General features: G+C 47.4%; 1 protein-coding gene and 1 long non-coding RNA gene across 3 annotated transcripts in view; one reads left to right on the forward strand and one right to left on the reverse strand.

Annotated features, from left to right (window-relative positions):
• Nucleotides 1–21,828, forward strand: part of LOC139051867 (uncharacterized) — a 67,905-nt gene extending 46,077 nt beyond the window's left edge. The window contains exon 2 of the mRNA XM_070528900.1: nt 21,515–21,828. Coding sequence (XP_070385001.1) covers nt 21,515–21,776 — 262 coding nt within the window. The 3' untranslated portion in view covers nt 21,777–21,828. The remainder of the gene's footprint in view (nt 1–21,514) is intronic.
• On the reverse strand, nt 18,823–22,175 carry LOC135914149 (uncharacterized). 2 transcript variants are annotated; one of them, XR_011509590.1, is made up of 3 exons: nt 21,960–22,175; nt 21,289–21,393; nt 18,823–19,340 (listed from the first exon to the last, which is right to left on the reverse strand). It is a non-coding gene; the product is annotated as an uncharacterized lncRNA (long non-coding RNA). The 2 variants fall into 2 exon arrangements; XR_010568220.2 differs by having other exon boundaries at nt 21,281–21,393.
• Between the last annotated feature and the right edge of the window lie 3,419 nt (nt 22,176–25,594).

The raw sequence follows: 25,594 nt of genomic DNA on the forward strand, positions 1-25,594 counted from the left end.
CAAGTTAAATAAATTTTGCTATTGTCCATAAAATTGATGTCTCGCTAACTATAATGCATGTCAAAGCTTAAGTACTTATTATTAAGATCACAAATGAGAGCATTTGTGCGATCATTTATACACTAGAAGAGATCAGATTGCTGGTTCTACAAGCAAATGGATGAAAGTCATGAAGATATTAGAACTAATTGATTATTTTTCTGTACGAACGTGATGCACCACTTCACTATTGCAAAAATAAAGGCCCTACGGTAAACCAAACTGAACAGCAGGAACATTTGGAACCAACAAGTACGAAATATGGCTGAATTATCATGCTTGCAACTGTTCAGTACATTAAATTTTGTACTTTCACTTAATTTTACCAAAGCATTATTCCGTTTTGTGGACGAAAGAAGTTGCCGGCGGATTCGAAAAAAAAGCTTTATATGCATATTGATAAGGCTACTCAGTCATCTGTGGCCACGGCTACAATAAGATGGAAAATGACACGCGCGTTCCGATATCGCTCTCTATTTCCTGATTGTGTCTGTATAAAGACAGCTTCGCAAGCAAAGGTTCCGTTAGGAAACAGCAATTAACTGAGTATCCTGACTGCCCACATGTAATGCTGGATCTAGTAGGTTAACTTGTCCCCGCCTGCAAGCTAATAAGACGGGTATTATATAACGATTAAAGCAGCGGTGTTAAACGACTCACCATTATTGCCGTTGTCAGTCGCAGCAGATTCCAGCTCCCGTTTCGATGCAGGCTTGTTCCGAATGGCTGACGACCGAAACCGAACTTTCGGGCTTACATGTCCACGTGCAAACACGTCACTCCACCCCAAAGTAAATAACGCGAGACATTGAATCGCAATAAACTAGTTTTAGCAGCAGAGAAGAAAGCAGTGAGTGTACGAACGAATGAATCCGTGCCGCCGTGCACTCAAAAATACCGGTAAAATTTTAAAATTTAGGCCAGAGGTCACGTGAAAGATCGATGATGCTGAACGCTATGTGCGTTTATTATGTCAAAGAATCAATATTCTTACTAACAAACAGTACAACATCTAACAGCAACAATAATTTTGCCCTATTTCTTATGTAATAAAAATGCTTCGGTAATTGTAAGAGAAAGTTTGTAAAATCAAATTGCGCCTATTACGGTGCCTCTAGCGGGAAATGTTGGAACTAACGTAAGCATCCCGAAGTGATTTTACTATGCTGGTTTTGTTAGCAGCAGCACGCGGTTGATTTTTTCGCCCTCTGTGGCTATTTGTTGAACTTGAGAGTGTGCGGCGGCTGGAATCCCTTTATGCCAGCGAGGGGAAACGCAGCAGGCATACTTACAGCTTTTGGCGCTGAGTGGCGCCCTGATGTAAACGATTCGAAACCGAAACTGGAAGCAGATACAGGACATTCCATTACTTCTCCCTTGAATGAAAATGCGCCACTCGCTCTCCTCGCAACAAAAGCAAGTCATAAGTTACAGAAGAACACAGAGAAGTCTAAGCGTTACACAATGAAGATTTCCCAGTGTATGTTTTGGACATGTCATCACTTATGATTATGCAATGAATAGGATTTTCTACTAGTATCAGTTATGGACATGCATCATCTACACATGTTAGTTGGCGTTGGCCAAATGTAAAATAATCGCAGTGGAAATGCTGCTCACTACATGCCATGTTATTAACTTCAACTGAGTTGACTAAAGAACACGTTAGCCGTTTAACACCCTTGTTTGGTGATGAAATCTTTATAGAATAGAAAATTCAGGTACATGTACCCAGTGGCGTAGCCAGAAATATTGTTCGGGGGGGGGGGGCTACGCCACTGGCCCTATATATGTATATAGCTGCACATTGCAGCTCAGCCTCCTCCTTAAGAGGAAGCTTTAGCTCGGGTGCTCCTATTTAAGTACATGTAGAAGGGGAATTCGTTTTTCCCTGCAACCACTTCACCAAATTTGAGGACGTTTGTTGCATTTAAAAGAAAAAGTTTAATTCTAGTGACTACTGGTTTGGAATTTTTCATTTCGGTGGTCAATTATTTATTAAAAATTGGCCAAAATTGAAAATCTTCAGAAAACGAAACTATCAAGTTTAAAACTCCGTGACTCAACAATGAAAAATGATATCACAGTTCTGTGAATTGGATCTAACAGTACATCTACAGCGGACAAAATAGATATGCTACACATGAATCTAAAAAAAATTCAGTATTGTGGAAATACGGCTTTTGCAGAACCCTTGTACACAACGTAACCAATTCTCGTAGGATACAAATTGACATAACAAACTTGTCCGCTTTGACTGTTATAATAAATGCCGTTTACAGAACCACAATATCTGTTCTTCATGCATAGCTATTAGTTTGTAAACGTCGTGCTTCTATTTTTTCAAACTTTCCAATTTTTCAATATATTTTAAACAAAATTCAGGCCCTAAATCGAAGTTCTCTTTCCAACAGACACTAGGATTTCACTTTCTCTCTCAAATGCAACCAATTTAAATAAAAGCGATTAGCAGGATTATCTCAGAAAAGCATTTCTGTGTTTTACAAGTATTTGAATAGGCCGCGTCGGATTGGGCCCGAGCTAAAGCTTCCTCTTAAACAATTTATCGTGGGATCAAACATATGAATAATAACTGCATTGTCATTGCCAAAGATGCTGCAAACGAATTCTTCAAAGCTACGCATTGTAAATACAAGTAAAATTTGTATTTTTTATACAAAAATTATACTCGTATGTGCCAAAAATTGTGCCCAACATAACTGACGTCAATGCTTCCATGTTTTTTGTCTATTTATTAAGTAAAGAAAATATCACACGAACTTTAGAATTATATCATTTCGAAACCAGGAAAACAGTGCATGCCGCTGATATGACAAATTAAAAAGCGATGAACTGAACAAGTTGAGGACAAATATGTTAATGAAACTTTGTCATTCAAGAGCCGTGCTTACATTCTTGTATATATGCAATGGCCAGTGAAAAATCTCAGTGACGCTGTCGTTTGTTCCAATGTATTACGCACGAGTAGCTGTCGCTTGTCGTGTACGTGAGTAATTGCACCGAAGTTATAGTCGCGACAGAGAGCACGTATAATAAGCAGGAGTTCTGCAAGATATATGAAGGCAAGTCAAATGAATGAGCCAACAACGGGGTACTTTATTTAAAAGTAGTCTTCATGAGCATTTAGACATTTCTAATATTGACTAGCGAGTCGCGTGATTGCCGTCTTATAAAACTCCTTGGATTGCTGTTTCAAAAAGTCTGTATCTGGTTCCCTTGAGCTGTTTTTTCGGTTGCCCCAAAATGTAGAAGTCGCAAGGTGACAGGTCTGAGCTGTATGGCGGATGTTGCAGCGTTTCCCACTTGAACTTTGCCAGTTTTGTATTAACCACATAAGCGACATGGGGACAGGCATTGTCGTGGAAGAAGATGACCCCATTCGTCAATGTTCCGCGTTGTTCGTTCTTGATTGCGACACGCTGCCATTCTGGCGTTTCACAATATCGGAAACAATTGATAGCCTCTCAAAATTTAGCAAATTCTATCAGTAATGGACCCTGTCGATCAAAAAAAAAAAAAAGTCAACAACACTTTTCCAGCGGAAATGATGGCCTTTACGTTCTTTGGGCGTGGTAAATTCGAATGTTTCCACTGTAAGCTTTGCCGTCGTGTTTCAGGGGGTGATTGCACGATGGTTTTGGCCCGGTCTCGGAATGCCTTTGCAACGTCCTTTGAACCGTTTGCTCCAACGCTTCACAGTGGTCAATGAAATGAAGTGTTCAACGTACACGGCAGTCATATGGTGAATAATTTCTGTTTTGGAAACACCTTCAGCTGTCAAAAACTTCGCGGCACCGAGCTGTTAAACTTTTGAAGTGTCCGTTATGTGACGCAACCATATTGAACCCAGTGTATGAGTGCATTAAAGAACATTTATCTTCACACCTGCGTGTCACTTTTGTAAATGAGACATGCGGTTCTCCTACGCGCATGCCTCGCAGATAATGAACCGAACCATTATTGCGCGGTTAGGGTAGGCTCACTTTCATTTGACTCGCCCTCATACATTAGAAATGCAAAGATACAATGAGATATACAAATGCGAAAATACGGCTTGATAAAGGACCAAAAGTGTCACTGGAAACAAAGTTCACTGCATGTATACACAAAACCTCGCAACAAGATATTTAGTTATGCGTATAAGTCTCCAATCAGTCTATGTATGTAAGAAGAAGTAACTGTATATAATGCGTCAAAAAAGGCAAATAAACATGTTGCACAATCATAGATTCACAGAATCCTAGATTCCACACCCATTCCATCCACTCCCCCCGATGTATTGCGCGCGACGGAAGGCGGCGCGCTTGCTCCCCGCTTTTGTCCTTTGCGCACACAAGACTGAGCCACCATCGTCGGCTCACCCATTCCACCTCCCCTCCTACGCTTTCACTCGCACATAAAGCATGCTGCGCGTGGTGACAATGTTATCACCCTTGGACTTTATACGAAACATGAGGGCGACGGCGACGGCAGGAATGCGCCTGGAGTGTCCAAATAATTACTTTCGCAATTATATAATAAACGGATCCGGCAACTGAAGCGTCCCGTCGCCCATTACATTCCGCAAAAGAAGTATCAAAATCGAACTTTCACCATGCGACAATTCCCTGCGCCGCAATAATGTATTTTTTTCTGTGAGGCGGAGGCACCGAAATGAAAAAAAAAAACGCATAGGAAAGTATGCTGGCCAGAATCGAATGCCTATTTCGGGCACCTAATGGGGCTACGGAAGGAATACCGAAGAAAACATGAGACGCTTGGTCGACTGAGAACCATACGCATACTGCTCAGTATCCTACAGCGGCGAAACAAGACTTTCCGGAAAGGTTCCGCTCAAGGAATGCGGTGCAATCTTTCGAGTCCCCACAGTGATGGCGGCGAGCGACCATTTTTTTTTCTCGTCTGCTAGCCAGAAGGCGTCCAAAACTGTCAGGTGAAAATCCACTCGGCCAGAGCAAACCGAACGCGCACCGAAGTGCATCGCACGGTGGTCGGGGCCATACGAGAAAAACGTATGCGCTCTGGCTGGCTCTGGCAGCCCGCGGGTAAGGTAGTGAGAACAAAAAAAAAAAAAAATTGAAGAGGCTCAATATGTCCTTGCGAATAAAAGTCAAAGTAGGAAAAATAAATCAGAACGTAGTCACTTTGGCTGTCTTAAGTGTCTTGACATGGATTTTCTAGCGTAGGTTAAAAAAAAATGTTGATATTTTTTTTATGTGAGATGACGGCACAAATGAACCACCCCAACGCTTCGTCTCATTGGACCTCGCTGCCTGCTTTGTCAACTCGTCTGCTAGTGTGTTGATTTGGCTTGTCTCGTTGTATGTTGCGATGTAAGACTTTAGAAAAGTCAATAGACCTTTGGCGTCAAATGTTTATAACAACATTAAATCCACAAAGTTCCGCAATTGAAAATCTAAAGCACAACTTTGGAAATGTCAATGCACCTTTCACATCAAGAGCTTATGAGATTTATACCCATAAAGTTTCGCACTTGATATCCATGCGCGGCATAGATTCCGTGGCCTCAGTGGGATGCCGCGGCGAGCCCGCTCACCATCAAAGCGCCCTTGAAACTTTGTGCTCGGATGGGGCTGCTTGGCGTTATGTGACTCCCGGTGTATGGGCGTTGCCACGAAATGCACCCTGAGTTTGCAATCTTCGCGGTTAAATGTATGTTCAAACGTCAAAAAGACATTCTAGACAAAATCCAGAGTGATTTCCGGCGCCGGGGGTCGCTTTGGTCGGCGGTGCATGGACAGCACGAAAAAATTTCGGGGGGGGGGGGGCTGTAGCCCCATAAGCCCCCCCCTCCCCCCCCCCTGGCTACGCCCCTGGATGTACCTATCACAGACTTGTTTTTCTAGGCGGACATCTTTGGCTTCCCCATTTTACGAGCAACACACAACATGACTGAAAATGAACATGATAGCACTACAGTTCTGAAGAGTTCCCGCCTTGGGAAGACAACGACGACATGCACACTTGCCTACACAGATCACACGTGATAAAGAGTTCACCGAGCGCAAGAAGTAGAAAATGCGAACGTGCGTGTGTCCCCTGGGACAGTACTGATGGGTGGCTCATTCGCTCTGAGCCTGACTCGAGACAGCCTTGTGGCTGTCATGGATTGAAGATTGTGTGCATAAAGCACTTTACACTCCAAGATACTGCAGGGCCTAAGTAATATGCAACATATTTTTGGCATAAAAAGACGAATTTGTATAACAGTCAGTACCGTGGTGATGCATGATTACGCTACAAGAAATGTATCCCCTATACCAGTAGGAACTGGAAGGTGGGAAAGCATCATCAGGAAATGCGTAGTCACTGGAATGACTCCTCTCAGTTAAGGTTTCAAGACAATCCTGTCGCTCAGGGCATTTCACAAGTTTCGACGAATTTCAACATTTGCCATTTTCAAGATTGAAAGTATTGTGACCTACCCTACAGTAAGTCTTAAATGAACCTGAGTACTTAGGACCAGACGTTCTCGAGGTACGTACTCAGAGAAGATCTCCTGGACAAAATTGAGGGCATTTTGTTGCGCGACGACGGTCCACGTACGTCTGGACATTTTTGGCGTATGAGCCGAATTCGCATGCAACCACTTAATAGTCTGGAAGCTGTATTCAGGATCCTGATCACAGAAAAAAGTTGTCCTTGCTTTAGCAGTTTCCTAAGCGGTTCTACCAATTCAGCGTACTGCGGGATTAGTTTAGCATAGTACCGCGAGAGACCAAGAAATGAATGCAGCGACTTCATGTCAGTTGGCTGCGGTGCATCAACAATTGACTTAACTTTGTTTTCCACCGGCGAAATGCCGTTTGAACTGAACCTATGTCCAAGAATAGTGAGCTCTGAGACACTGTATAAACACTTTGCATTTAGCTCTATGCCAGCAGCTGGGATTCGGGAAAGCGCAGTTTGCAGATTTTTATCATGCTCAGCTTGTGTGCGGCCCCGAATCAAAACATCACTCAGACAGCACAAGGTACCTGGACAGTCTTTTAAAAGAGATGCCATTGTCTGCTGAACAGCGGAAGGCACAGATGCCAATCCGAAAACCACACGCTTACAGCGAAAGAGACCGTCATGAGTGATGATTGTAGTAAGCTCACGGCTTTTCTCGTAAAATAAAACTTGATAAGCTGACTGTAAGTTCAACTTACTGAAGACAGTAGCACCAGCAGGTCGATGCAACAGTTCGTCAGCCCTCGGTAGTGGAAAAGGCGTCAGTGACAATAGCCTTGTTGGGTTCTCTAAGATCGACGCAAGGTCGAATGGAATTGTCCTTCCGAACCACGACGAGCAGATAAATCCATTCGGACACCCACACTCGTTCAATGATGTCAGCTGATTCTAGCCGTTGCAGTTGAGCGGAGACTTCCTCACGGAGAACCAAGGATAGAGGACCCAGTTTCACTGAGACTGGTTGCACTGAAGCTCGAAGAGGAGCGTCGTGAATGAAGCCCTTTACAAGTCCCAATCGTCCTGAGAACACATGGACGAACTCTGTTGGAGCGTTGTGCGGAGGAGACGAAAGCTGAACGCTTGGGTCAGCTGGAAGTCCTGATACTGAAAGTCAATGCACAAAGCTTGAATGGCGTCTAAGCCCAGAAGAGAAGTGCCTTGGTTCGTGATGTGAACTGTCACTACTGCAGCACTGTTGCGGTACTTGACGAGCACAGAGAATTGTCCTGAATGCAAAATTTCTTGCTGCGAATAATTCTTGAGTCGAAGACTCGAAGGAGATAAGGAAAGAACAAGAACCTTGAAATGTTCTTCGTACAGGGAGCTGCTCGTCAGCGACACCGTAACTCCTGTATCTACGAGCAACTTGAGTGTAGTACTCACAATGAGGACTTCGGTGCAAACTGTTGCCGGACGGAAATTCGGTGCTTGAATTGCGAGCACAGACATGACTGTAGTGGGCGATTCTGTCGGCGGTAGCGGAAACAAACTGCGTTCCAGCAGGAGAGTCTCGCTGTGTTTTGTTTCTCGAACAGCAAACTGAAGCGTAATGTCCCACTTTTCAGCACGCACGGCAGGTAACGCACTTGGTCAGACAGCTTGTATCGGTCGCGATGTGCTGAGGTGAACCACATCGGTAACAATGGACTGCAATGTTTCGACTGGACTCACGGAGCTCGGGCCGGGCGCCATGTTGGCCGGCCTCCCCAGGTTGCGTCGTTCCGCCATGCCGTCGAGCGCCATACTGAAGCCGCCAGGTCGAGGGAGAAGGATGGCGGGGACCGCCATCTTGCGCGCCCGGGTGAGGAAGGTAATGGCTGTCGACGCAATCTTGGCGTTGCGTCGAGACGCGTTGGACAAACGAGTTTTTGAACATTTGAAATTCCTTGTGGACTTGCTCCACGCTTCGTCCGATTTCTTCGGCTTTCTTCAGCGTGCGGAACGATCCTTCGTACAGTAACTTTTCTCGTATTCTTGCTGATGCAACGCCATGCAACATTTGGTGACGAAGGGACTAGTCGTACCAAGCGGCGAACGCACAAGCAGGCGCTAGCATTTGTAACGCGGTGTTGAAGTCCTGAAAGGTTTCCCCGGGTCGTTGCTTTCTATCCCTGAATGTAATACGATCCACCAGGGGATTGGTGCTTACCTCATAATATCGGTAGAAGAGGCGCAGAATGTCTTGGAAAGTTGCAGTTGTCAGGTATATTTGCGACGCCAGGTTGTAGTAGAGTAGATGGCCCTCGAAGCCTCAGTTACCGAGTAAAATGGCTTGCTTCCTCTTGTGTTGTAGTGCCTCGCATCCGGTCGGCTGGAGAAACTTGCGAAAAGGACGCTTCCACGTGGGCCACGGTACCGGAATAGTACCGGGTAGCGCAAGCAAAGGCGGTATGGATGGTTCAAACGCCATGCAGGCCACAGAGCACAAAGGCGGAGAAGTTGCTGTGGACAGAGAAGCAGACGTAGTTGCCGCGTCTTGCATGTCTGAAGCAGGAATGGAACGGCAGAGGCAACAGGCAAAAGCACGGCTTACCTCGTCGACAGTTTAGTGCGCGAATAATGACGGAACGCGCTGCGCAGCTGGACGTTGCACAAGAGAAACGCTAGGTGCGTGCGGGCAGGAACCGGCGTCTGCGGCAGCAAAACGGCATGGCAGCGTTGATCCTCGTCGCCAGATTGTAGTAGCTACGACGAGGCGGCTGGACGCGGGACCTACGGCGTGAGGCCGAACGGCCTGGTCGCGAGACGCGGCCAAAGAGCCAGACTTCTCGAGTCGGCGATCAGGCAAAGAACGCGTTTGCTCCAGAGAGCGCAAACGCAGCACGTATACTTACAGCGTTTGGCGCTGAGTGGCGCCCTGACGTAAACGATGCGAAACCGAAACTGGAAGCCCGCAAAAGATATTACAGGGACCTAATTCGACGCGCGGGCCAGGGCCAAAAAGTGGTATTTTCTTTTTTGCGAGCCCTTGTTGCGGGCGGAGACGGGGCCTAACGCGGCCATGGCTCATACCCTTTGAGCGGGCCATTCCCAGTACAAGCAAGGTGAACATCTCGCCGTCCTCGACGGCGAACGCGAGCACGGGTGTGTCGCCGAAATTGCATTTTTCCGATGACGGCGACGACATCCGCGTCGCGGCAGCGTTGCAGGTGGAGTCGGAGGCAACGGACAAGTCAGCGGGCGGCAGATGGCGAGAGGACGAAGCGATGTCCTTGGTCTTGGTGGCGGCTCGCGCGCTTGCGTCAGACTTCTGTTTGCGAGTCCAGGCGCGACTGTGTGAGATCGAGGGTTAGATCTATCAGTACTGTTCGAACGCCGCGAACAAGGTGCCCGTCGGCATGCGCAACTTCACTGTAGTCGCTTCGACGGGCGGCCGGGCGCAGGATCCACGGCATGAGGCCGAACGGCCTGGCGCGAAGCGTCGCAAGCCGGACTGCCTGTGTCGGGGACCAGACAAAGAAATGACTTTATCCCAGGGAGAGAAAACGCAGCAGGTACACTTACAGCGTTTGGTCATATAGAAAATAGATTTAACAAGAGCGCAGCCACTACCATAGACACTGCCATAGACATAGACACTGCCAAGACATTACCATAGAGCACAGCGGCCGAATTGCCTGTAGCGCACCAAGCGCATGGGATTAACACCTTCCGGTTTCGGTTTCGGGCGCGCGCGTTTTGAACGCCAGCTGGTAAATGCCGCGTCAGCTGCACTGATCGGCGCGGCATTTTCTTTCGCTTCTACTACTGAACCACGCACGGCCTTGGCTCCGAATCATTTTGTTATTTAGTAAATATGATTGCGAACGATCTTGCCAGGCCTGCACCGAATCTGTGCCACGTGCAATTTCATAAAGTAAACGCAAGGCATCTTCTGAAATGATAAAACGTTTATTCTGCTCAATATATAAATGCTCGTTCCGGGCGTTTTGTGCATTCATCGAAAGTTGTGGCACTAGGTAAGCAGAAGTCGTCGCCGTACGAAGCTCCATCGGATGCTATCAGCTGAAAAAAGGTAAATTACAAGCATGTATTATTTTAGTACATTGACCCAAAAGGAATATTGCCTATAGAGGCGAAACGTGCGTGAGGGGTGGATGGGTGGCATTACAGATAAATTCACTTTTAAATATATCTCGTGCCAAATAGACCCCTCACAAACAACGCCATAAAATATGAAGAAAACATCTGATTATGAAGCATCCCTCGCTTCCCGGGCATTATTGCCTGCACATTAAGATCACAAACACACGGGTGACTGCGCGTTTCCAGAACAACTTGCCCTTAGTCGACGTGATGGTACGCCAAACACACAGAGACCACAACACTGGTTCTCAGCCAGACAATATTACGTGCTCGCAGCATGCCTGCTAGTTGCACTCAATACAAATTCGTGTGTGCAAAGCCTATTTTCAGTCGCTCAGAAGGCAGACTGTCAAATTCCTGGTTTTTGAGCTCGTTGGCGTTATGTTTTATGCGTCCTGTCAGCGTAGCAATGCACTCCCGTGTTATCACTCTTGGCGATCGGTCGTTGCGTTTTCGACAAGCGTGAGTATTGGAAAAAGGTATCCATATGTTCTTGGAGGGAACAAAAGGCGTCACAAACTTGTCCCACTAAAATTCAGTACAGGCCAAACTAACTGTCACCACGGCCGGCTTGCTTAGCTAACTGCTTCACAACTCCAGGCACGCCTAGCATGCCTCAAAAGTATTCCAGAAAGCTAAGAATAAATACAATAATTTTGGGGGTCAGAGAAAGCGTCACGAACTTGTCCCAGTAAGATTCAGCACACGCGAAACTACGGCACACAGCCGAGCTGCTTTTCGCTAACTGTGGCGCTACGCCAGGCGCGGCGCGAGTACCTCAGGAGTATCCCCAGAAGTAGCGAAATACAATAATGTTGGGGGTCATGGAAAACGTCACGAACTTGTCCCAGTAAATTTCAGTACACGCGAAACCGTCACCACGGTCAAGCTGCATGTTGTAACCGCGTCGCATAGCCCAGTGCGACAAGCGTGCCCAAAAACTACCGAAATATGTTACAATAATGTTTGGCCTCATATAAAACGCCGCAGATTTCCAAGTACGAGTCATTAGACAGTTTTGGAACAGCGTTTGTCCCCTTACGTACGTTAAACGTATAAGCAGCGTTGCGGGCCATTACGGTGCGTGTCCTTTGAAGTCTTAGTTTACCTTACGGAAACGCAAACGTTATAAAAGAGGACGCCATCTGGTGCCTCGTGCCAAACGTATCAAGCCGAGATGGTCCATTAACAACCATCCTGCTGTTGCCATGTGGACGCGTCTCGTTAGCGTACGGGCGTCAGAATCGCCGAAAGATCTCAGAAAATGGACGTGCTATGCGCTTATAACTTACCTTTCCCCTTTTTTCCTGGGGCCTCTCGCTTGAGAGGTCACGCTGTTAATTGCTCTAGTTTCGCGCGCTTTTTCTTAGCCGCTTTAGACGCCCTTCGCCCCATCGCTGCCGCTGCGTCCAGCCCTTGTCAGGGCTCTCGGGCGAGCAGCCATGGGTTTTTGAGCCGCCACACCTGTCGAACCTCGCCCTCATGGGTGATAGCCAGGATACTGCGGCGCTGTACCGTACCGGTACTCCACAAGGCCACTCCCGTGGCCTAGACCTGCTTCTCAGGGAAGCAGGAAGAATCCTACACAACCCACCGAGGCGTCTTTCGCCTACAACGAGGCTCACCAGCCGCAGGACACGCAGAGCCGGCCGACTCTCGCCAACTGACGACGACACCCGCCCGCCCTTGTCCACATCTCCGGCCGGCCCCAGTTCTCCCGCCCCTGACCCATCTGCAGCTATGGACACTCCAGTGCTGCACTTTTACTTTGTTTCACCTGTGAAGCTGAACGCACCACCTGCCAGCTGCCAAACGCCGCCGACCGTTGACAAGGATATCGCGCATGCGGTATCAGGCAGCGACAGCACCTCCGAAGCCACCTCTCCGTCCCTGTCTGCAACGGACAACAGCTGTGCTAGCTCGCTTGCCGACAGCCCAGCCAAATCGGATCGTGCCTCTACGCCATCCTCGAACACTTGTAGTGAAGCTTCGTCTCCCACTACAACAAACACCTCCTCCAGCGAGACATCTGCGGGCGCTGATTGCGCCTCGCCCCCCGCGACCTCCCCCCGATCTCCCGCTGACAGGAAGTCGACTGACCCCGCAACGGACGTCACCCTGCTCCCGCATACCGAACGCGCCCCTGTACAAGCGATCGTGCACGAGCCGGATTCCGCCGACCTCCCCCGTTGCCATGACAACACTCGGAGTCTGCCCGCCCCTGCGTCTGACACGCCAGAAGCAGCCGAAGCGCCAACCAGAGCGCCTGTTGGCGCCGTCTCCACAGACAGCCACCCTGAGCGAGCCGCTGCCGCGGTACCGGATTCCGCCGGTTCCACTGAGAGCCTTGGCAACGAACATAACCCGCCTCCCTCCACCCCTCCGTGCGAGGAGGACAGCATCGTGCGAGCAACGCTCGGCGAACCCTCTCCCCGCGCTCCCGCACGCCGTCCGGCCATGTCCGGCTCGCCGACGGCCTGGAAAGAAGGGGAACGGAAGGAAAAAAAAAATTACCGACGATTACGTTACTTCCTAATGCGAAATTTGAGCGCAGCAAATAAGCTCTTTCACCTTTTCGATAGATTTTGCATGCATGAAGAACACAGTCTGAATTGACACAAGTCCGAGTTGGGAAACGCACACCGGAGATTCTCACGGCACGTATCCGGAAGCGGTTTCACGTCATTTTGGAACCAGAGCCGATCACACACTGAACACACACTTCCAAACGGATTGTCTGTAAACTGTCGCCGGAAAGCATTTGTTGCACCCTGACTGTTTGCGAGCCTTTGTTTGCGTTTGGCCTCGGCCGCGCGAACGGTGGAGTCTTCTCTGCGACGGCGATGAGCTTCTGCTTCAGCCTCGCTACTGCTGGTTGCTCTCGACGGCGGCGATGAGCCTCCGCTTCGGCGGTGCGAACGGCAGGGTCTTCTCGGCGGCGGCGCTTAGCCTCTGCTTCGGCGACGCGTACTCCTGGATCATCTCGACGGCGGCGACGGTAAGCTCCTGCTTCGGCGGCACGCACCTCTGGATTCTGACGGCGACGGCGCTGGGCATCTGCTCTGGCAGCTCGTTTAGCAGCAGCAGCAGACGGAGGACTTCCATCGGTCGTCTCGCTCATGGCTCAGAAAGAACTGGCAGATAATTTCGCAGTGGCGAACGGCAGCGGCAATTTCGGCTCGGGCGGTGCACATATACAGATCCGCCGCCACCGATCTGGCTCTCTGATTGCCACCGCACAGGGGTTGCATTGGAGGAGGAGCGAAGAAAGGAATTAAGTTCGAGCCGGCGCTTTGACAACCGGAGACTCGCAGGAAGAGGCGGGAGGGGGGCGGCGTGTACACCCAGCGGCAAACGATGGGGGCAGAAGCGCGCGCAGCAAGCGGACAACACGATAAAGGGAGGAGGGAAGAGATAGCAGCGACTGACTGATGCCGCTGACGCCGATAGTGAGTCAACCCCAGCTGCGGAGTTGGTTTCAGGGACAACGCCGCCGATGCCGACACAAACAATATGATACCCTCGCTTCCGCAGCGCTAAGAACCAGGTCTAGCCGTGGGAAGGTGGTCACGTATTCGTCGACGTGCCGGGGCCTACGTGAAATAACCGGCGCGTCGGCAACTGAAGAGCACCCTATCCGCCACATGAGAACAGGGGGGGGGGGACCCTTTCCTCCTCTTTCTGCATGGCGGCGACGGTGTTCTATGCAGTCACGTTATCTTGACTCTCTAGCGGCGTCAGCGGCATCCAGCGGTATCAGTCGGTCGCTGCTAGCGCTGGGAGGATGAAAGGGGGGCGGAGCTGGTTACGAGGCCGACGACGACGCGAAACCCAGGAACGGACGCCAAAGAGCTGCGCTCTAAAAAAATGGCTGTGGCTTAGGTAAGGTTAAGCCCAGGATGCGAAGCATACTAGCCTTTATTTTAGTTGTTGAACCACTGTTTAGCCTGGTGAACTGCTGTTGCTTGGCTATATTTGGTTCGGCTAGACGAAGAAACAACTCATGCATTACTTCTTCGCCTTCAAGAGTGGAACGCGACAGCGTTCCCGTCGACCCGCCAAGGGGTGTAAGACAATGGGCTACAGGGCAGCGACTACGCGCCCCGCATTGGACGCGGTGAGCGTCGAGCAAAGCAGCGTTCGGCGCGGCAACGAAATGTGCGCCTGAGCAAGAGACGCACGCCTTAGAAACAGCGCGTTTCTAAGGCAACACCGCATTCACTAGAGGCGCTTTTGTACCGCTTTGAAGCGTTGTACTCGTGGCTCAGTGGTAGCGTCTCCGTCCCACACTCCGGAGACCCTGGTTCGATTCCCACCCAGCCCGTCTTGCAAGCGTTGAGCCAAAGCCACTTCTCCTCTGTCGTGACGTCACGGTGTCACGTGATTTCATGGTCACCGCCGCGCCTGAGGAGCTGGGTTGAGCCCTCGTAATATGCTTCGCATAAAAACAGACAACCAGCCTCTCGCGAGTCGCGAGCTTGCGATCGTGTGTCACCACTTGTGGATTACGAGACTACCGACTCTTCCGCAAACGAGGGCGACACACCTCAAACGCGCCCCGGCGAAACACATCGGAGCGTCGTCTGCAAGCGGCGCCGCTGCGCATGCGTGTGAATCATTGGGCGCGTTAAGTTAGCGCGCTCCGAACTCCAAAGGAGCACGCTCGAGTGTGAGGCGTTCGGAGCTTAGCTTAAGAGGAAGCTTTAGCTCGGGGGCTCCAATCTAAATACATATAAAAGGGGAATTCGTTTTTCTCGGCAATCACCGCATCGAATTTGACGAGGTTTGTTGCATTTACAAGAAAAAATCAAAAGCTAGTGACTGTTGGTTTCGAATTTTCGAGTTAGGTCGTCAATTTTTTATTAAAAAGTACCGAAATGTGATTAAAAGTCACGTTTTTCCGACCGTCGAATTTACAACTGAATATGTCGGAACAGAAGGCCAAAACGAAAAAACTAAGACCAACAGTCACTAGATCAATCTTAGAGTACAAATTTAAGACCGCTGGTGGCATCATACGTGATGCATGTGATTGGTAAAACTAATTTTCCTAAAGCCTGTAGCAACAAACAAACGAGGGCCTCAAAGACACTCTATTATGTGCTGCCACCTCTCAGAATAAACTAAAACTATTCTACGTATTGTATGACCTTTGAGAATGCTGTCAAAATTGCCGCCTCTCGTTTAACAGCCGGAATCTCGGAAGCTGCACACGCGGAATGGTACACTTTTTTGTGTTGTTTTCGTGAGGACTACTTTTTGCCGTCTGGGAAATAGCATTGTCGAGGCAAGAAGACACGTGTTTTGTGTTGCGGTGTCGTACCTGTAGGATTTCGCCATGATATTTGTGTACGCGAGTGGCAGTGTCGATTTTGTGCAGTGTTCATTTAGGAACGCTAGAGCATTGTACGCACTAGCAGGTAGCGTAACATATGTGACAGCAGCCGGTATGCCGGATCGAAAGCACATGGGAAGGCCATGTGAACGACGTCCTGAGTCGGGAGCTCGTGGTCTGATTGAAACTGCTGGCGAGCAAAAATGGAATGTGAGAAGGATGAAGAAATTGGTTGCGTTTCGTAATGTCTCTAAACTAAATGATCCGCATAATTTCGATGTGGCTGTAAGTTGCGAGTCCATGAAAAAGCTGTGGCGTGTGCAGTTATTCTGTCGATAGGGAAATAATATTGGCACACTCAGGTAAGGTGCTCTTGCGCGAAATACTGAGCGCTCACCACCGCACAGTTGTACCAAGGTCGATTCAAATAGGTCGCGAAGCTTCGGGCGAAAAGCGGTTCAGTACAGATTGTCACCGACATCAGCATGGGGGGTTATGGGAGCAGCGATCGAAGCGCGACTATGTTTGGAGAGAACAAACATTGGGAAAGAAAAACGCGTTTTTTAATTCAAACGAGACACAGTTTGATTCATTCAACGAAAATAAAATTCCTAGTCAATTTTATATATTCTTGACGAGTTAGGAAAATACTCGTTTAATTTTATTATTATTAATAAATGCATTTCTTTTCAGCGCCCATCGCTACAGGGGACGTTGACGCCACTATCACTCGCAATGCAATGCACGGCTTGAAATGGGCAGAAAGGCGCACTCGTATCACGTGTTGAAATACGCCCCCCTCACAGTTTGTGCTTTCTTGCTTGTCGAAGTTTGTCTGAATTTGGTGACGCGGGTAGCTTCATTGCTTTTTAATCTGTTCAGTCAAAAGTAGTGAGTTACAACCGCCAGATAATTTTGGAGTTGTTTTCGTTCGACTGCGCTGGCCGACGGGCTTGGCATCCTACAATAGGATCAGCACTCTACACCTAAAGCTCTCGTCGGCCTCCAAAGAAAGTATGTTCTGTACAGGGATGCGATTTCGACAACCGTACGGCTGGCCTTTTCCTGCATCGCTTCCCACGCAGAAAGCTCGAAACGCCCATCAAATCGAATGGCGGGGTATTAGAATATATAGCTCCAAAGGAAGAACAAAACAAAATGACGTCACTTCTGCTTTTAACGGTCATGGCGTCACATTATTTTTTCTTCCGCCGGAAGTATTCCCACCACATACAGATGGCGCTAAGCCCCATGGACCGCCGATGGACCGCCATGTTTTGAACGTATGGGCCCCTATGGAAGCTTCGCTACCAGGTATATTTACCTTGGTTGTACTATGTAAGCATAACTAAAAAACTGCCCGTGAGAAACCCGCGTCGTTCAACATAGTGATCTGCGCTTGTTCTGCGCAGTGTGTTTTTGCAACTGTTATCGCTTGATTTGTTTCGATTTCTGCAAGCTTTTGAAACTTACAGGTACACTAGTGTGAACGCTGCCGCACGGAATATGTAAGGGTGATTTGCAATAAGAAGCTGCCTGCGCGCGTTCGGAGTACGTTCATTCCTCAAGTGACCTTGCCTAAATATGCAATGGGCGCACCTGCGTACACATTTTGCCAAATATTGTCACGCTCACTGCGAGTCGCAACGCGAGCGTCCGTTTTTGTTTCTTTTCTTTTTCTATGAGGGCGCAGGCACGGCGCGTGGCTGCGCCAACGCGCGCGCGCACTCGAACACACACACAAATAAATACTGAAGAGCGATGATAATAGTGTCATATGACAACGGCACTGTACGCACCGTGTTAACAAGGGAAGTTGCAGTTTTATTAGTATAATTTACTAGTGTATGCCGTATCGCAACTCGTATTGAGCGCAATAGTACGTTTAACCTGCGTAGGCGTAATAAAGAAGCTTTCCGCATTACTAATGGCATTTGCTTGCGCATAGATTATTACACATCCAGGTTTTGTGTACCTGCGCCAGCGCGTACGCGACTAATTTTACAGCCTTACCTGCTCGGCTAGCTGAAGAAGGCGTCGAGTGGTGTGTGATCATGTGCAAGTTTGTTTCAATTTTTTTTTCATATCATTTTTGTTTGCTTGTTTTGGCTGCATGTTGAGTATTTGATCACGCTGCCGAGAGCAGAGGCCAAAGTGCTAAACGAATTTCTCTGAAGGCAGCGTGTCCAAGCACGCCTCATACATTTTTTAAAACTGGAAGGTCAAACGAATTGCTGCATGTGTAGGTCTCAGGATATAGGGAGCTTTCCTTGCATATCGGGGTAACTGTGCAAAAGGGAATCTAGTTATTTCAATAAGGTGCCAGCTAACACTCGTGTGCTAGTTTAGCATGGCGGTTAAGTGTCACTTTTTTTGCTGCTAATGCCCTGCCAAGTGTTTCGTGTGTCCTTCTAGAGAGGCAATCCTTTCCAAATGAAGATAGACTTTCATTGAATATGTAGCAACTACAAAGCAGAGGTGCCTTGGCAAGCGATACATATTGAAGGGAGGAGTCGAAGAGCAACAGTGCACAAATTCAGGATAATCAGACAGCGGGAAGATGCAGCGAGGTAGAAACCGCACTATGTTTTTGTATCACACCTGCTTTGTAGAGTCTCACAGCATTAGCCTTAGGAAGCCCTGCAATGCACTATGCGTGACTGCACAAAATTTGTAGCTAGTGCGGATTGAAAAATGCACCATTTCTTGTCTTGCTCACCCCATTTGAAATGTGACGAGTGCCTGATGTGCTTGTAAAGGTTACCATGGAGAGGGACACCCCAATGAGGCTATGGCATGTCGCAGCAAACAAACGTGGGTGCCATAAAACTATTGTGCTGCGAGCACGCACATGAAGAAACCTGACTTTGAACACAGCCGTGTGAGCATACATGACATGGGAAAAAATGTGTACCTGAAGTAAGGGTGAAAAGTAATATCATAGTAAGAGACACACTATGGATGTCACCGATTTTGAGATATGAAATGCATAGGCGTGTGTATACTCGAAACATGATATTTTATGTAGGATGTCAATAATTTGACAAAAACAAACTATACAGGATTAGCATTCGCAACGTTTAGATGTCGCGTGGGGTCAGTATGCTGTGAGAATTAGGTCGAGCCATTCAGAAGTTGCAGCGTTATTGATTTTAAAACATAGCTTTTATTCTTAGTGCTGATGAGCCAAAAGACAAGCTGCAACACAATTAGCGAGTACCAACAGGTGAAGACGTAGCCTCGTGCACCAGCGACAGGCAATGGACAGTCTTCCCAACGGTCATGGTGGGGTGTGTCATTGCAAGGTAATTAAGTAGGCGTTATTCGTGCTGCAAATGGTTTGAATAGTCATAGTAGAAGATTTCATCTAGCACATGGAAATAACCTGGAAAAGGAAACGATGTAAACAATACAGGTATTGCATATGCAGCGGTCAGTAGTGTGCATGTGCAATAGTCACGATAGTTTTATTTCTGTACACAGCACATGTAGCAGGCATCCAAAAGGAGCGTGTATGGCACTGGACTGTCACGCACTATATCTAACCTATGTTTCTCCAAGCTTGCCATCATCAATTTCTGCATTTCTGTACAGATTCAGCGAAAAGAAAGAATGCAAGTTTGGGCATGTCGGTATGCCAGTGTAACATTTTAGGGCACACAAAACACACAGTGTGACAGTTGTGTGCCTGTGTCCCTGCATCTTGTGTGTGGTGGAATGTGCAAAACGTGAAATGAATGTACAGGACCACGAGATGTTTAGAGTGGCATGTGGGAGCATATGTTTTCTTAGCGGCAAACATTAATGTAACAAAAGACAATCTGTAGCAAATTGTACCCAGGAAAAAGACAATGAATGCTTTTGAAGCAAACTTTGACCAGTGCGAAGAAAACGAGAAGAAAGAGAAGGAACAGGAGGAAACAAAATCATGAACTCTCACCTGAGTCCTACTGAACAATAAATGTACATTTGACAACCAGTCAAGTGCAGTTAAAGTGAGACAGAAGAAAGGGAATTACAGGTGAAGTTAAACAGTAAGTAAAATCCTGTTTGATAACCCACAGTAGCCAACAGGGCATGTAAGTGAAGAGATAGAAAATTAGACAGACAGAAGAAGAGCACAATTGCAACGGGTTTCTATCACCACACGCTTACACAGCACGGTTGTGCTTGTGGCAGTGTGAGCACAAACTGATGCTACAGCCTCTTCTACATGTCTGTTGATCTTACGAACTGTAACGGATGCCTTGTCACCATCAGCTGCTATGGCTTGTGGCAGTGAGGCTGTAAATGTGAAGATGGATGTGGTATGGTGCAGCCATAGGACAAAGTGATGCAGAGAATAAAGTAAATGTTGCCATACTGTGTTCCAGGTAACGATGTGCAGAAACATACATAAAAATGCGCATGCACATCAACATGCTGTGTTAGTTTGCAAGTACAGGTTCAAATTGTGTTTAAATGCATGCGAATTGCAGTTATTTGAAAGAGTTAAACAACACGTTCCATTTCGAGAACATCCAGAAATGAAGGATGTCGCAACACTGCAGTTTGTACAATGTAACACAGTCTAACATAGCAATTGTTTGTGATGGTGTATGTCAAGTGATGATGTATACAACCTAACGCTGTGTAACAGAGAAGTATGGCGTGATTAATGCATGCATTTAATTTCTCTGGATGCCTCGTTTACACTGTTACAGCATATGTTATTGTCCATGTGTCACGTGCAAAGAGATGGTTGCCGAACAACATGTTTATGTTGTCATAGCAATTGTAAATAACCAGATTAATGTGACATGATCAAGGCACATGTAATGCATGACACCATACATGTTGCAACCGTATTATTCAATAAACATCGTTGTGTGAGTTGAACTATGTGTATGTATCTGAAATGTTTTAATCAGGACTACACCTCACATTGCTAGGTCAACACGTCTTATATGACCAAGGTACACCACGAAGCACAAGCAGGGTGTTATTAAGAATGATGCAAGCCTCTTCCAGAGAAACAATAACATTAGAAAAAGAGAGGAGAAAGTAAAAGCAGGAAGCATGACTGGGCGGAGGTTTGCTTTGCTGCCCTGCACGGGGAAGAGGGGGATGGCAGCATGAAAGGAAAAAGGAAGAGGTACAGGTATGTTTCATTCGCACAGCAGTAGAGGGAGGGTGCCCATAACCATCCTTTTATTTCATGGTAACATTGTCCCATAATACCATTAAGGGCTTGTGGCCTTCAGCTTGCAATGAATTTTCATTGTTGAACACATGACATTGTTGTTAGTGTATGGGTGACACCTAGCAGGGGTATAGCAAACATACCCAATCACCTGTGTGTCACGTGTCACACTCCAAGGCCACCTTTCGATATGAACGGCAAGCACGGTGGCACCTCCAAAGCAACCGATAAGGTAATTTTTGGGCTGCTATGTTATCTGTAAAGAAGAAGTGTTGTAAGCAGACGGCATATTGGCTCAAATGGCACGTTTCATGCGAAGTTGTATATCATAAGCGCCCTAAATAAGTAACATTTTTTTGGTTGTGGCAAACGTGCAGGAAATCGTACGATCAATTGTGGCGGTCGGCTGCTTTTTACGTCCTGCACCCGAGAGCAGTGGGAGGGCGGCCTTCCCGACGGCGCGTGCAAGTACCGACGGGCACTGATCCTAGAGGCACGGGCCGTCGCCGCAGACTCCGTGACAAGCAGCGCCTTCACGACTTCTCCTTTGCTGTCAATAAAGATGTTTCTATCATCATCCCACCCGATGTTCCTGTGGCATGTTCGGTTCATGAATTTTTATTGTTTACTGAGCGATAATGGGGAACATGTTTCTCTCCCCCGTCGGTTCATGAAGTTATTTAGTACCTGAGATGTAGCCGTACCGCTGCTCTGGGGGTAGAAACCCCAGCACGCGGTAACTCATGAGGTTGTGGTACGCAGCAAGAAAATATAAACTGTAATAACAGCCATAGCCATAACGACATGAAAACAGCAACTTACGTGAGAAAACGTGCAGTCCGCTTCATGCCTCACGCGTTCTTTGCGTCACACCAGATGTATTCACTGGAACGAAGGTAAAGAGAGACTGACGGAATGACGACAAATGGCGCACGTATTGCTGCGTACCCGCATGGTACGGCAGGAACGCGTGAAATGTAGTAACCGACGTAAGGTACTGCAGTTGTGCATGGTGCACCATGTACTCGATGTACTCCACTACGGCGCCATTGCTACACAAGACGTTGTTTAGTGTTGTTACTTTCAGCCGATTTGCCGTATGATATATTCAATAGAAATGATCGTTTAAAAAGGGTTTTCAGTCGCTTTAATGATAACTTAAATAGTAAATTACATGTGCTGAGGTGCAAGCGTAGAAAACAAAAGGGCACCAAAGTAAGCGCGTCGATTACGTACATTGGCACGGAGCAATAGCAGACGACACTAAAGGGTGTGCTTGTTTGACATGTCCTTCTGCATAGCATGGGCCAAAGTAACGGCCCCGAGACGCAGTGTGGATTTATCTACATGTTTTAGTTAGCTAACGCTCAGTTGGCGTCAATTTTCTGCGTGCGCATAACTTAAGCATGTAATTTCAACGCACAAGAAATACGAAGCTGCGCCTAGCATACTCTCAACAATCCCCGGAGCAGACGGCTTTAGCGCGGGCTATCTGGACGCGAAAAAGAGTGGTCAGTTGCTGTTAGTGCTGCTGTACGTGAGAAAGTGGTCACTTCGTTGTGTGAAGTTGAGTTCGGCAGTTTCTCGCACGCTAAAGTAAGCCATGACACGGAAGCGTAGCCAGAAGTTCGGTAAGAAGAGAAAGCGCATTCATCTAAATATGCGCAAGTTTCGCCGCTTCGCTACGTCCTCGACGTCTGGTGCTGGGCAAATGGCAAGTTCACCAATGGAAAACGTTGCTTCAGAAGTGCTATTTGGTGAGGATGATGACACTTCTCAGCAACTAGCACAGTCAGCACCTTTGCAAGTCTCCGCATCGTTGGCGAATGAAGGCACACAAGACAACGTCGGCGAAATACTGGAAGGGAGGCGGCTGGTCGACATCAACCATTTCATTGCCTCTTGCCAGGCACTGTCGAGGCACGAGCCTTTCGATTGCTCCTTTCCGGACATGCAGTTTATGAAGGAGCGCCGGCAAGGGCTGATCAGCGCGTTCACCTTCAAATGCAGAATGTGCAACAGGGAAGACGTCATCACCACAGAGCCGCCGTCAAAGGAAAATCCGGCTAAGATGGACGCAAACACGGCAGCGACGACGGGAGCTGTGGCCATTGGCGTCGGTTACACGAACCTCTCCGAACTTCTGGGCACGCTAAATGTTCCAACGTTGTCATCAGCAACTTTCTCCAAGTGCCAGGATAAAGTCACCGACACCATCGAGATAGCTGCATGGGACATGATGAAAGCGGCTGGCGTCGAGGAAGCACGCCTAGCCCGCGAGTGTGGAGACGTGGACGAGGACGGGGTACCGACGATCACAGTTGTTGCTGACGGCGCCTGGTTCAAGAGGTCATACAAGAACCACTACGATGCCTCATCCGGAGTAGTGAGTTTGCATTGCACTTATCGGATGCCGCAATAATTAATGCCGAATACAGGCCCCTGTGTTCATAGCTACGCATTTTAAACGCAAATTGTATGTATGTCAGAGCCCAGAGCACAGTAGCATAATTTTTTAAAGATTTGCACAAGTCATCGTGGAGGGTATGCAGCGGTGCGTATATGTTTTGTAGTGGTGCCCGGAGTGGGGTAAGCGTGTATCAGGGGCAGTAGAGCGGTCGGGGCCCCGACTGCTCCCGAACAAGTCGTCATGCCGAGACTTCTTGTATGACATTGTTCTAGCGAACGTGTTCGGTAATACTGCAGTATGAATGTGGGTTGTAGGTTTCAGTGAAAGTATGCATTCAGCAGCATTGGTAGCCATTGCCGTAAATTAATTTTTATTTTATTTATTTCCCGTTTACACCGGCTTGAACTGTATTAAGTACTTGCGATCGGAAAGCGTATAGTGATGCTTCGTCCCAAAAAAGTAGGCAGGCGTTGTGGCCCTCTCGGTGTCAGCTGTCAACTTCCGCCACTCTTGTTTCCTCTGTGTGTTTGTATGTTTCCATGGCTAATAATAGTAATAATGCCACACGAACTTGCAGTCATGTTGAACATTTGGGCTTCGTAAGAACATGAATGTAGGTGTGCAGGTGCGCAAAGCATACAATAAATAATTAATGTAACCTCTGTACGAGCGAACTTTCCATATGTTGTGCAAATTTAGTCGCTGCACTGAACCCAGCTTGAACCATCACAACGAGTAACTATTATTAATTTGCTAAGAAAGAAACTAAGATATTCCGAACAAGTTTGCGGTGAAAGATGAGCTAGAAGGTTCTGCGTTAAGTGAAATATAAGAACATCGAGCGGGAGAATAGTAGAAAATTAAGCAGGCGCACAGAAGGTCGGCGGGCTATTAAACGACGGTTCCAAAGAAGCGTGTAAACCGTCTTTTTTTTTCTTTTTGCTGTTCGCACTCTCCCTGAAGGCTTCAGCGGTGCAGCGTCAAATTGCGCACTTCTTTCGTATTCCAAGTCTTTTGTAGAATCAAAGTTATTGTAATGTGCATAACTCAGACAATGCTAACATATTTTCGATTAAGTGTTACTGACTGCACTATGATCGCAATGCACAATATTTAACGTGCAATTGATGCGACCTTTTCGGCGACGCATTCAAAAATTTGTTCGATTGCAAGCGCAAAGAACTGTGGTGGTCGCAAAAGTTCCTCTATGACGAGAAGAGGGAAATTTAGGTCATGCCACTCGTGCCGACCTTCAAACGATCACAGTAAAGCGCGCCGTAAGAGTGAACAGCACTTGAACGTCAGTATACTTGGTGACGTATGCAAATTAGGAGTAATTCCATCTTCCCCAATAGTGACTACCAACAAAAAAAAAACTCCGTCATTGCGCTGCATTAAAGCAATGTTGCGTAGTCGTGCTGTTCGACAAATCTTGTTGTATGAAAGAGAAAAAAGGATGAGAAACCCCTGCATCACTTTGTTAGGCAAAGAATTGAAAAAGATGAGAAATGCAGTACTGGAAGCACATGCACCAATTAAGTTTCAAAAGCATAAGCCACGCAGAACGTGCATCGGTGAGCGTACGCATACAGCGTAAATTTTCGCAAAGTTGTTTACTTTTCACTTGCAAGATCTACAACTCCATACATGTTGAAAAATGAAGGGAACGTGCACATTTCCATAACGAGGTAGCTCAAGTGACAAAGCTTTATTGCTATTAAAAGGACATTTCTCTAGACAGATTTCAAATACCATTTATTGTGCTGCTTCTTTTCGTGGTGCATCAGATTTTCCTTTCGTCTAACAATAACAGTGATGATGTAAATGCATTACAACATCTAGGAAATGCGCATTTGTTGCATCAGGGTAACCTGCCCTGAATTCGTGCATAATTTCACGTCTCCCCATGGAGGATTGAAACGGGATGAGGCTGTTCTTATTTCTTCTTGCACAGTTTCCACCTATTGCACAACGTCATCTTGAAGAAATGTTGCTTTTATTTTCGGGTTGTAAGTCGATAGTAACTGCAGCCGCCAGAAACTGGCAT

Source organism: Dermacentor albipictus, unplaced genomic scaffold (assembly GCF_038994185.2).
Source record: "Dermacentor albipictus isolate Rhodes 1998 colony unplaced genomic scaffold, USDA_Dalb.pri_finalv2 scaffold_15, whole genome shotgun sequence".
Taxonomy (NCBI): domain Eukaryota; kingdom Metazoa; phylum Arthropoda; class Arachnida; order Ixodida; family Ixodidae; genus Dermacentor; species Dermacentor albipictus.